At 51.4% G+C, this 11,193-nt stretch overlaps 1 protein-coding gene across 2 annotated transcripts; it reads right to left on the bottom strand.

Annotated features, from left to right (window-relative positions):
* Positions 1–546: 546 nt before the first annotated feature.
* On the bottom strand, positions 547–8,775 carry APLN (apelin). Of its 2 annotated transcripts, none has more exons than XM_090264646.1 (3): positions 8,410–8,775; positions 2,633–2,804; positions 547–1,948 (listed from the first exon to the last, which is right to left on the bottom strand). In XM_090264646.1, the coding sequence occupies exons 1-2, from the start codon at positions 8,474–8,476 to the stop codon at positions 2,638–2,640; spliced, it is 234 nt and encodes a 77-aa protein (XP_090120772.1). In that variant the 5' UTR covers positions 8,477–8,775; the 3' UTR covers positions 547–1,948; positions 2,633–2,637. The 2 variants fall into 2 exon arrangements, with proteins under 2 accessions (XP_090120772.1, XP_090120773.1); XM_090264647.1 differs by having other exon boundaries at positions 547–1,897.
* Positions 8,776–11,193: the final 2,418 nt, after the last annotated feature.

Genomic DNA, 11,193 nt, shown 5'->3' with positions numbered 1-11,193 from the left:
AGGGGCCTTAATATCTTTGTATAAATTAGTATAATAATCATACACAACCACTTTAAATAAGAGCCTCCCAGTCCCCCACTGGCTTCTGCTGCCCTGTGTCACCCCTGCCCCCACCTTCCCATCTTCCTCATAGGTCTGGGAAGCTGATGAGACCGGAGATACAGAGAGGAGGAGGGGGAAGAAGACTCAGCCCCTGGGGCGGGGGGGCATTAGAAGCAGAAGAAGCTTTCTGGACACTGGCTAGCCCCTACTCTGAGCCTGAGGGTTGTGGGGCAAGGTGAGTGCTCAGTCAGGCTCCCCAGGGTGGGCCTTAAAGCAGCAGCAGTAGCATTAGTAGCAGCAGAAGTAAGGGCAAGAGGTGCGTAGGCAACATCAGGGTTACTGTGGGACTTGGGGGACCCTGACTCCCCTGCCCCAAAACATACATAGGTGGACAACAGGCTCTGGTCTATCCTTTCCTCCCTCCTGGGAGGCCTCTGAGAAAGAAGCCTTCTCAGACCTACACTTCCTCCCATTCTTCCTTCCTTCCTTCTCTCCTTCCCTTCCTTCTCTCCTTCCCTTCCTTCAAAGGTAAGGCCACTGGGAAAGAAGGTCCAGTCAGGGAAGGCTATTGAGCTCAATTACTTAAGGCCACCTCTGAGCTCCTAAAAACCAGTGTTTGGTCTGAGTGCCTGAGCTGCCTGCCCCTATGAAAATACCAGAGATATAGCAGTGCTGAAGGATTGGGATCAGCTGGCCAGTTATGGAATTTTTCAACCCAGGTTAGGAATGGACCAGCAGAGGCATGCCAGGGAGGCAGGAGCAACTCTGTCCCCATGCTACCGCCAACATGCCACCACTCCACAGGGAAGTTCACAACACACTTTCCTTTCCCCGCCTAGCCACCCCTAGCCTCAACCCCAAGAAGAGGCACTTAATAAGTTTTGAAAAGACATCAAGAGGGAAGAGGACATCATCAAGTGGGCATTGGGAGACTTGGATCCTCGTTCTGGCTCTGCAGGTCACTATCCCTGTCTTGGCCTGTCTTTTTGCAGGAGGTTGCATAAAGAGGCAAAACTAAGTGAACTATAAGGCTCCTTTTGGCTCTGATATTCTGTGATTCTAGGCAAAAATATTTCTGCCTGGCTTTTGCTCCTGGGAGGGTATAAAGCCACCTCAGGTTTATTACCCTCCCTTCCTGAGCTAGAGCTTGAACAAGCAATTGAGGGGGACAGAGTACATTGGGAAACAGTCAATAGGGAGAAGTGTTAAAAGACACAATAAGGTGAGAGAAGTGACAAATTACTTCATGCCCCTCTCCTTCACCTCTTTAATCAGGCCAAACATGGGGACGAGGAAGCAGCCATGAAGCTATTCCTCCTCTTCTCCAATGCTACACTACTCCCCTTCACTAGAGCACTAACCTCTCACTCCAATGCCCCACCAAGGCACCCTGTATGCATCTCAAGGCCTCTGTCCTCTAAGTAGAGTCTCTCATTGCTCATCTCTTTACTTTCCTCTGGAGGCCTGCTGAAGGGTCCAACTGGCCTGAAAGAAAACCCTGGGATCTGCTGGAGCCCAATGAAGAAGAGAGTGTTTCCATGCAGCCCCCAGGGCAAACCTGAGGAAATGAGGGCTGCATGAAGTGTTGGGGTATTAGGTGGGAGAATGGAGACTAGAGCAGGGCAAGTCCAGAGAGAAGGATGACCTTCCAGTGCTGCATTTCCAGTCAGTCCAGAGAAAGTCCAGGAAGAGGAACTGAATGGATCCTTCAGAGGGAAAGGGAGTCATCAAACTAGGGGCAGGACCACATCATTCAGGGAGGCTGGTAGGTAAGAAGAGCTGGGACCATCAGCAGCTAGCATGAGTGCAAGGTGAAAGGTGAATGGATATAAGGGCTCCAGGGAAGCAGACCAATCTGTGGAGTAGAAAGAAGTGCAGGGGTAAGTACTTGAGGGTGCCTTCAGACCTAAAGAGACAAAAAAAAAAAAAAAGACCATAGAGAAATCATTGACATGTCCTAGGTCAACGTAACTACCCGGGAAAGGAGAGGAGACAGCCTTCATTCTGCCCCTTCCTCACAACCCTGAGTGTAAAGCCTAAGGCCCCTGAGTTGGCCCTACCCTGTTCTGGCTATAGAGGAAGAGACAGCAGGCCAAGCCTCAAGAATAGGCTTAGGGCCTGCTCTCTCTCAGCCACTTTTGATTTTTCTCTCCTTCCTATGCTCTGGGAAACTCTTCCAATTCTCTGCCTGCTACCCTCCAAGGGTCTCTGCCTCCCACCCTCCTCCCCCTCTCTGGTGAGGATCTACACTGTATACCTGTAGACATTCCCTGGGGTACCTATCTCCAGCACATCAAAGACCCTAGGACTTCTAGAGCTCTCCAACTAGGCTAGTCTGCTCAACCCCAGGGTGGAGGGGAACCAACACCCAACTGCTTAGGAGCCAGGAAGTTGGCTGCCAAGTGTCAAGCCGCTCTCTGGGTCTTGGTTTCCTCTTCTGTAAAATGAGGGGGTGAGATGAGTGCTCTGTAAGCCCCTGTGTTGTGTGTGGTGCTGGGCTGCTTGAAGCAGATGTCTGGCCAGCGATAAGCACAAGGTCACCCAGGCTAATCCTCCCCCAGCCCTTCCACACCATCCACTGCTCAAGTACCTGCTTCAGAAAGGCATGGGGCCCTTATGAGAGAGGCGTGGCCGCTGGCGGCGGGATTTTCTTCGACCTCCCTGCCAGGGCCCTGGTCCATTCCTTGACCCTCTGGGCTGCACCAGGTGGCGGACATTGCCTTCCTCCAGCCCCTTCCCAGAAGAAGGCTGAAGCAGGGGCCCTGCAAGAAGGAAAAAGACTGTTAGCAGGGAACCACAGACCACAGGCTTGTGGTAGAGGACAATCTCTCCATAAAGTGGCATTCCTCATAGCTTTTCTTTGGTTTTGTCTTCTATGTTGATGAATGATTTGCAATTTTTCCACTGTCCTGTGGGCAAATGGAACCCGCTCCTCACATCTTGAAATTTATGGAGATGAGTTTATGTCCTTTTGACAGTTACTGTCAGGCACAAACTTGTTCTTTGTTTAGAACATAGTTGGGGGGTGCAGTTTGGGATATTATGCCTGTACTTGGCTAGGGCACAGCAGACAATAAAGCCCCCGTTGCTCCCTTGTAATCAATGCACTTAAAACATTTCAAATCTACAACATATCAGTGAAATTAATGCCTCCACCACCACGTACCCATTACCCAGATTCAAGTTATTCAGATGAAGTCATATATGCCTTTGTTATCCTTTTTCTTTTTTTCTTTGCTGAAGTATGTTAAAGCTAATCCAGAATATGATGTCATTGTACTCCTAGGTCCTTCGCTAATACAGTGACCCATTTTTGAGTACTGGATATCTCATACCTCACCTCTGTCATCTCATCAGTGTTTAGGCATTTTCTGGGCTCCCTTCTCCTATGGCAATCTTGTGGGAATGGCTGTCAGAGGGATCCTCTGACTCTTTGTGTACCTTGTGCTGCATTCTACTCAGCCTGTGACCAGATTTAGAGGTCAATAAATATTACTTGTACGAATGAATGAACAAGTAAGTGAATGGTCACCTGAAGCACCAAGTCTGTGTATGAGGAGGGGGTTGGGCTGCTGTAGTTGGCACCTCCCCTCTGGATGCCCTATCTCCTTTCATCCTCATATCACATGCCCATTCTGTGTCTTATGTAAATTCCTGCCATTTCAATCCCAGTTGGCTTCTCTTCTGCTCTCTGGGACCTGCTCTGCATCTGTCCACATTTGGCTTAGAGGAGAAGCCTTCTGATTGCAGACCAAGCCCTGGCAGTAGACTCCAAGTGATGTTGGGTGTTTCTGGTTTCGATGAGGAAGAAGGCCCATGGGTTAGCTCTCATGGAGGCTGCTAAGAAAGGCTGGAAGCAGGCAGAGCAGAGAAATGACATGGTGCTGGGCAAGAGGCAGACTGGCAGGGTGCTTGTGCAATGCCCATTATGGGGCTGGCTTGCAGAAATGTAGCTTCCAAAGCCAATCATCAGGAATCCCAGCCTCTCTTCCCCAACACCATCAGATTCACCTTCAGCTCTATCCCTGTCCTTCAAGTCCCAGTTCCATCACTAGTTCACAGTTTCCACATACCTCCCTGCCTCATTTACTGCTAGCCCTGAGTCATGCCCCTGGCCATTCCTCCTTTCCCTTCTCTCTGCTTTCAGCATCCTTCCTTGGTTCCTTGGCTCTTGTGATTACTCCTCCACTTGCATACTATTTCCACGTGTTTAATCTCCTCTTAGGCAGAAAGCAGGTAAGGTTTGTCCTTAGGACACTCCCTGCCCAGGTTCCTGGGGCCTGCTACTCTTCACCTAGACAAACACACACACCGCACAAACATGCACACTCTAGTCCTCCACCTTCCTTACCCGAGAAAAGTCACAGGCCCATTACAACGCTGCTATTTAACAGTCGCACTTCCGTGCTTCTGGTTTTGGTGGGTTAATATGTCAGTTCCTCCCCTAAACCCATCACCTTATGAGAATTAAGACACAAATTAGACTTGCACTTTAGGGCAGTAGGCATGGACAGGAGCCAGGAGGCCACTTCCATCTGTCATAGACCTACCTACCCTCTTGGTGCCACTGGCCAAAGGTCTGGGCCAGAGAGAGAGAGGAGGGAAGGACCTTCGCTAAGCCCCCTGCCCCAGCTGCTTCAGCTTTGTCCCTGTGTTTTGGGGTCCCCTCAAGGCATTCCCTGCCCACTGAAGTGGATAAGAATCATGCCAGTTAGTAGTCAGTGCCAGAGAAACACTTGGGGCAGAGGAAGGGCTGTGCTGAGGGCACAGCCAGGCACAGGAAAAGACCCTAGGAGTCTTGACAACACAAGTGAGACCTTGGTTCTTACATCCCTGCCAACTACTAGGGGTGAAGTGGGCATTGGGCAATGACACAGGCTATAGCCCCAGGAGTAAAGTAGGAATGCAGAAAAGAGGCATGGTGCCCAGACTGGGGGGAGGGTTTATCTCCAATTGATCAGCACCCAGGACTGTGAGTGTTGGTGGGAGGGAGGGCTAGAAGTGATGTGTCTGAAATGTGGGACAGAGAAACAGGATGGAGAACAAGGATGGTGGCTCAGACTCTAGTCAGGGACATGTCTAGACTCTAAGCCTGCAGAGAAGAGCTCCCTGAGTTGTCTCAGTACTCAGCCAGGCCATGGAGAGCAGTCACTCAGAAGCTCCTGGCATCTTCCATCCCATCCATCAGGTGAGGGCAGGGGGCTCTCACTGTCCTTGTTGCCGGAAGTCTGCAGCTCCTCACATACCCTGATCTCATCACCCACCTGTTTCCTACTTTTGATTCTGAATCTGGCTCACCCTAAGATAAGCTGACACCTGAAACCCAGGCTTTATCCTGTCCAAAGGGACTTTTAGAGGCTGTTGATTCTCATCATTGCAGAGGTCCTAGCTACACAAAAGAATTCCCCTTTAGAAATGGGGGCCATTCTCAGTGCACTTAAATAGTTTCTTACAACTCATTTGCTACTTAAAGGGAAGCTGGAGCAATCCCTCAATCTCCAACCTAGAGGATCTGGAGCCATCACTCTCCAAAGCGCCATCAGCAATGAAGCCCCAGCATATCTGTGCTTAGAAACCACAGCAGGGTTTGATTTTCAGGCAGCCTGAACTCCAGGTCTGCCACTGCACAAAGAGATATACATGTGACTTTTCAGGAACACACTAGCCTCACCAGGAATGATGCACCTGTTTTTCCCCTTGTCAGCCAGCCTGTCTTGTGATTGCTTAAAAAAACCCATATGGGTTCTCTGGTGGGGACCCTGCTGGCTACGTCCCCTCCACTACTCAAGGTCCTGCATGTATTTCCAGGATGAGGCCTCTTTTGTTTGCCCAGCCCCACCCCCTGCCCCAGTGCCCTGAGTGATCTTCTCATGCCAGTTCTGCTGCCCTTGAACACATTATGCTCTGGCAGCCTGGCCCTCCACTTCACTTGCATTGCCACTGAGAGGGCTGACTCAAGTTACACGGATGCTTAGCTCACAGAGGATAGAGTGCTTATGCCCCCGCCCTGAGCAGGAGGGGTACAGTAGGATGTCCTCATACTATCACTGTGACTGCAGGCTTTGAGCTGGGGCTGGGGAGGGGGAGGAGGAGGAGGAGGAGGTGAGAAAGAGAGGTACTCAGACAAAGACCAAGGAATACTTGGCCCTGGCTCAGCAGCTCTCAGATTCAGAAGAGCCAAGTGTACCCCAGTTCAGGAGGCCGTGGAGGAGTATGTGTGTGCTAGGTGGAAGAAGGGGGTACATTCCAAGTCAGGACAGAGTTTGTCATAGAGACAGCATGGTTTTCAAGCCCGGGGTTCTGACTAGAGACACTAGATGGGGAGAGCATGCAAGTCTGGGCCAAGGGCAAGGTGGTTCTGGTGTTCTTGTTTCTGACCCAGGACAGAAGGCAGAAGAACCAGGACATGGGTACCTGGACCCTTGGTTTGTTGGCCACCTGAATGGAGGTGTTCTTCCTCAGCTCCAAGAGAGGCCATGGGTGGAGAATGCACTGGGAGCCTTGGAAGTCTCCTATGCTAGGCTTGAGCAAAACATAAGCACATCAAATATACCCAAATCAGCAGAGGTAGACAATAGATAGCCTAATAAAGGAGGGTAAATTAAAGCAAGCAGTGGCAGGGTCTGGGCCAGACCGTGTTTCCCTCCCTTTTGAAATACCTCTACCCTTTAGCTGTACTGCCCTAACATCTGAAACCTGAAAGGGTTTTAGTGGTGGTCAGTTGGCCAAGGGTCTCCCCATAGCCTCTGGGGGAGTATCAGGTATGGATATCAGGCAACCCCAGCTTCCTCTGGAATGCCCTCTCTGCACCCACTCTTCTCTGAAGACATTACCTTGGACTATTTACCAGTAGTGGCATCAGGTGTGTGTTTTGTCGTGCCAACTGCACTGGATGGTAGGCTTATGGAGAACAGGCCCAGGTGGTGTCCTTCATATCTTTTGCTCTCTTCCTGTCATTGCCTGCCTGACAGAGTTTCTGAGGAAATAGCTTGCCCCCTTCTTACCAAGGACATGGCTGATCCAGATCTCTGGCCCTTGAGGGGAAGACCACTGGACAGTTAGCTGAAGAGAGATGATACCAGACCCAGACCTTTTAGAGAAGCCAAGCAGTGCTCCCAGGTCTAGGGAAGTGCCATAAGACAAGAGCAGAGAAGGGAGGAGGCCTACAAAGAGAGAGAGGTAGAGCCCCACCAGGCCCCTCAGAGGTTCCTGGGCTGCAGGCCATCCTTCTCTGTGGGGTCTGGAATCAAGTGGGGCCCTGTGCCCTTCCTCTAGGAAACTTGCTGCCCTGTCCTGTCTTTCCCTCTGCTCCTACCTCCTTTTGACTCTATCCCTGGCACTGGCATTAATCCACCTGGTCTTGGTCTTTCCTTCTGTGGTGCCAGGCAGGCAGCAATGACAGCCAGATCACAGGACTGTGGCAGCTGGAGGTTGGAGCCAGCAACCTCAGGAGACACTGACACACAGAGGACAGGCAGCCCATGGTGGGACTGCTGGGGCATGGGGAGGGCAAGGGAGCACCAGTGCCAAGTGTGCCAGGTGCGGGATGTGGTGCAGGTGGGGGCAAAAGGACTCCGCTTCCCTGAGCTGTATGGTGTCAGATTAGACACTGTTTCCTGGTTTAGTGCCTCGAGACAGGAGGACCAAGGTGAAGCATGCCTATGCCTGGCCCAGGATATAAAAATAATAGTCTGTGGGCCTCCTGTGGAGGAGCAGAACAGACCCGACAGGACCTTGGAGTAAGGGTGAAGGTGAAGACCAACCAGCCTGGCCTGGCCCTGCCCAGCTTGGCCAGGGGGAGGCTGCCTCTGATGGTATGCAGGCTGAAAGGAGTAGCAGCTGGGCTCCACACAGCGCCCCGGCCACCCGCTCCTGCCTATGCAACAAGTGTCACGTCTGCATCTTGGCACATCATGTCCAGTGGCCTGCGCCCTCAGACCAGACCAGCCAGCGGTTCCTAACCTGCGGGGTCCAGAAAACCTTCAACAAGAGAGCGCAGCCTACCAGACTCAAGTCTGTTCCCTCAGTTGACCCATGAGGGAACCGGGACACGCACCCGCCCCCCACAGCGTCCACCACGTGGGATGTATGGTGCTGGACACCAGGATCACGCCCTGAGCTCCTACGTCTGTGAGGGGCAACCACGAGGGGAAAGGCGCCAGGCGGGTGATGCCCGAGGCCGCAGCCGGTGGTCCCTGGCCGGGGATGCCCTGTCAGTCGGTGGCTGGAGCTTGGCTGCTCCTGCCAGGTGGGCGCTGGGCTCCGGGAGGCAGAGAGTGCACTAGTTGGGAGGATTGCAGAGAGCACTACAGCGGCAGCCTGGAGAACAGCGAGGAGGGCGCGGACATACAGCAGGCAAGCACTCACCTCCACACACCGCGGTCAGGGAGAGCCAGAGCAGCAGAAGCGCCTGTACGCAGAGCTGCAGATTCATACTGCTCCTCCTGCCGCCGCACCACGGGCCTGGCCAGGAGGCGGGGAGGCAGAGATGTCCTGCGTCCACAGGCCCAGAAAGGCTCTAGCCGAGGCTCGTGCGGGCTGGTGGGCACGGAGCTTGTGGGGCTCCCGGGCTGCGCCGCAGGCTGGCCGGCTACACGCTTGCTGCCTGCCCTCCTCTGCAGCCTCCCTCCCTTGTGCGGGCAGTGCCGCCAAGCTGGCCTCAGCGGCTCTGGGGGCGGCAGCAAACTCTTTCCAAGAGGCAGGCTGCTCAGCCGCGGCTTCAGCTGCCAGAGGTCCAGGCTGCCAGCGAGAATGCTCCCTGCTCACTTTCGTGGCTGCATTTTGTAGCTTGTGGCTTGGCCAAGAGCCCACTTGGTCATGTGGTCATCCGGAGGGCTGGAGTGGGGGGAGGAAGAAGGAGAAGGGGCGAGCCTCCCGCACCGCCCCTCTCCCAGCACGCACTCTGTAGCCCCAGCCAGGGCACCAGGGGGAACCTCGAGGTGGCCTCACAACAAAGGCTGTTCAGCGCACCAACAACCCACAACCACTTCCTGGACAATGCCCGCCTAGTGGGGGGCAAGAGGGTTTGGGAGATCTGACCGATTTCAAACCCAGGAAGAATTTGGGATGGTGGAGGGGCACACTTAACCCTTTCTCACCTCGATTCCTTACCATCTGTCAAGGAACCAGGACGCTCTGGGAAGGACCCCGCCAAGGCTGTTCCAACTCACCAGAAACATCTCTGACCCTCCCCCTGCTACTCGCATCAGCAAGGGCTTGGTAAAGACCCACACACACTGGCCCTCCTATCCTCTCACCTCTGCAACTTCAACTGTGTTTGTATTGAGGATGACTGCTCAGGCTTCCGCCCAAAACTGCTTAATTGCCCAGTGTCCCCATGAGACACCCTGTACCTGGAGTGCCCCCTACTCAGCCCATCCTGCCCTCCAGTTCTTCATCTTTGCAGCAGCACTTCAAATCCCAAACCCTATCTTCTCTAGAAGATTTGCCAGAATAACAAATATTCCAGGAGGGGCTGCCCATGGGTTCCTCCCCACTGCTGGGACGTGCAGCAGCTCCTATTGCGTCAGGAGGAGGGCACTTTACCCAACTCCAAACCATCAAGACTGGATTCATTTTGCATGTCCTTGGGATTCCCCTTTGTGTGTCCTGAAGTTGTTTGCCTTCCCAGACTAGACTGTCAGCTCTTACAGCCTGGGAGCTCCCAAGGGAAAGGACTGCCTCATTCACCAGACTGGGAACCCCCAAAGACAGGATCTTGTCTTCTCATTCTTCTGCATTTCTCCAAAGTCCCCAGTATTGGACTCTGCACATAGGTGGCACTCATCACATGTTAAAAGAATAAAGCAAAAGGGGTTGCCACATTTCAGCCAGCCAGGCAGTTTGCTTGAAGTGCTGGTCCAGATTTACACACAAAAAATACAGTGGACAGTGTGTATATGTGCCATAAAAGACACAAGAGACCACAGTATTTTTAAAATACCTTTGAAATGTTAAAAAAATCCAATGCATATACAATTTATTTATGATCAGTCTCCACTGTAATTGTCAGCTCCACAAGAGAGAGAACAGTGCCTGGGTGTTGTGCTCAATACATAATTTTGAATGTAAAAATAAAATTTTCAAAAACATCCCTTTTGCCTAAATCAAGATAGTGAGAAGTGAAAAAAATGGGGTTCTTTTTAATAGTCTATGGCTCATTAGTCACAGTCTAGTAGGAAAAAGGCAGAGATGTGAAGCAGAGCACCTCATCATTCATGAGGTCCAGGCTGTGAACAGCGGGCATTGGTAGCATGAAATAATCTTCCCCGTGTTCTCCCCTGGAAAGTCTTCCAACCAGAAAGAAAAACCCTTGGCCTCTAGTCTCTACCTTTATTTACTGTAGGGTCATACTGTCACCACCTAAATTTACTAGGTCTCATGGGAACAATAATCTCTGCCTTCCCTCCTTCAGGGTTGTTATAGGATTAAATTAGATAATGTACCTGAAGGCACTGTGCCAATGGGAATAAACCCTTGTAAGGTCATTTTTAGGAAGCATGATGCTCCAACCCCTGATTGAGTAAGCTCATGCACCCCCAAGTGACTCTCCCCCATAATTAGGTTAATGGAAGCATTCACATGCAAGTATTTCTTTACTAGGGTGTGTATGGACTATTTGCTAAGTGGTTAGAGCTGTGCTTTCCAATTTAGTAGATACATTTAAAATAATTGAAAATTTTCATTTCTTCAGTCACATTGGCTATGTTTCCATTGGTCAGTAGCCACATGTGGGTACTGGCTACAGTACTGGACAGCACAGAATAGATCCTTTAATTCGTTGCAGAAAGTTCTATTGAACACTGCTGGGTTACACCACCTCATTATTCTTCCTTTTTCTATAATCCTTTTTTCCACTTTACCTAGTCTTCAAAGTGCACAAGGGAAAAATACAGTAGCAAACCAATAGTGTTCAAGGCAAACAACACAATAAATAGAAGGCATGCATTTAAAGCAAGGTTTAAACCCTGATCATGGGGGAGAATCATGCTTTAATCTAATCCTTGTTTCTAACTGAATTGCATCCATTTTTCCAATTCCAGATCCAAGCTCTCATCTTTCTCCTTTCTCAGGCCACCCTTGCACATGGTGACTTTGCCCTCTTCATAATAGCTATGGTTGTACCTTTCACTGGCAGTAACTCTTGTAATG

This window comes from Furipterus horrens, unplaced genomic scaffold, assembly GCF_987537825.1.
Source record: "Furipterus horrens unplaced genomic scaffold, mFurHor1.1.pri manual_scaffold_17, whole genome shotgun sequence".
Classification (NCBI taxonomy): domain Eukaryota; kingdom Metazoa; phylum Chordata; class Mammalia; order Chiroptera; family Furipteridae; genus Furipterus; species Furipterus horrens.
Note: the sequence above shows the minus strand (reverse complement) of the source record. Positions and strands in the feature narration are given on the sequence as shown.

What these genes read in the sequence shown, in the direction of transcription:
- APLN (XM_090264646.1), bottom strand. Translation starts at nt 8,476, where the DNA reads ATGAATCTGCAGCTCTGCGTACAGGCGCTTCTGCTGCTCTGGCTCTCC. An exon ending in CCTGACCGCGGTGTGTGGAG is followed by an intron (nt 2,805 to 8,409) that starts GTGAGTGCTTGC and finishes TCCTTCTTGCAG; the next exon opens with GGCCCCTGCTTCAGCCTTCT.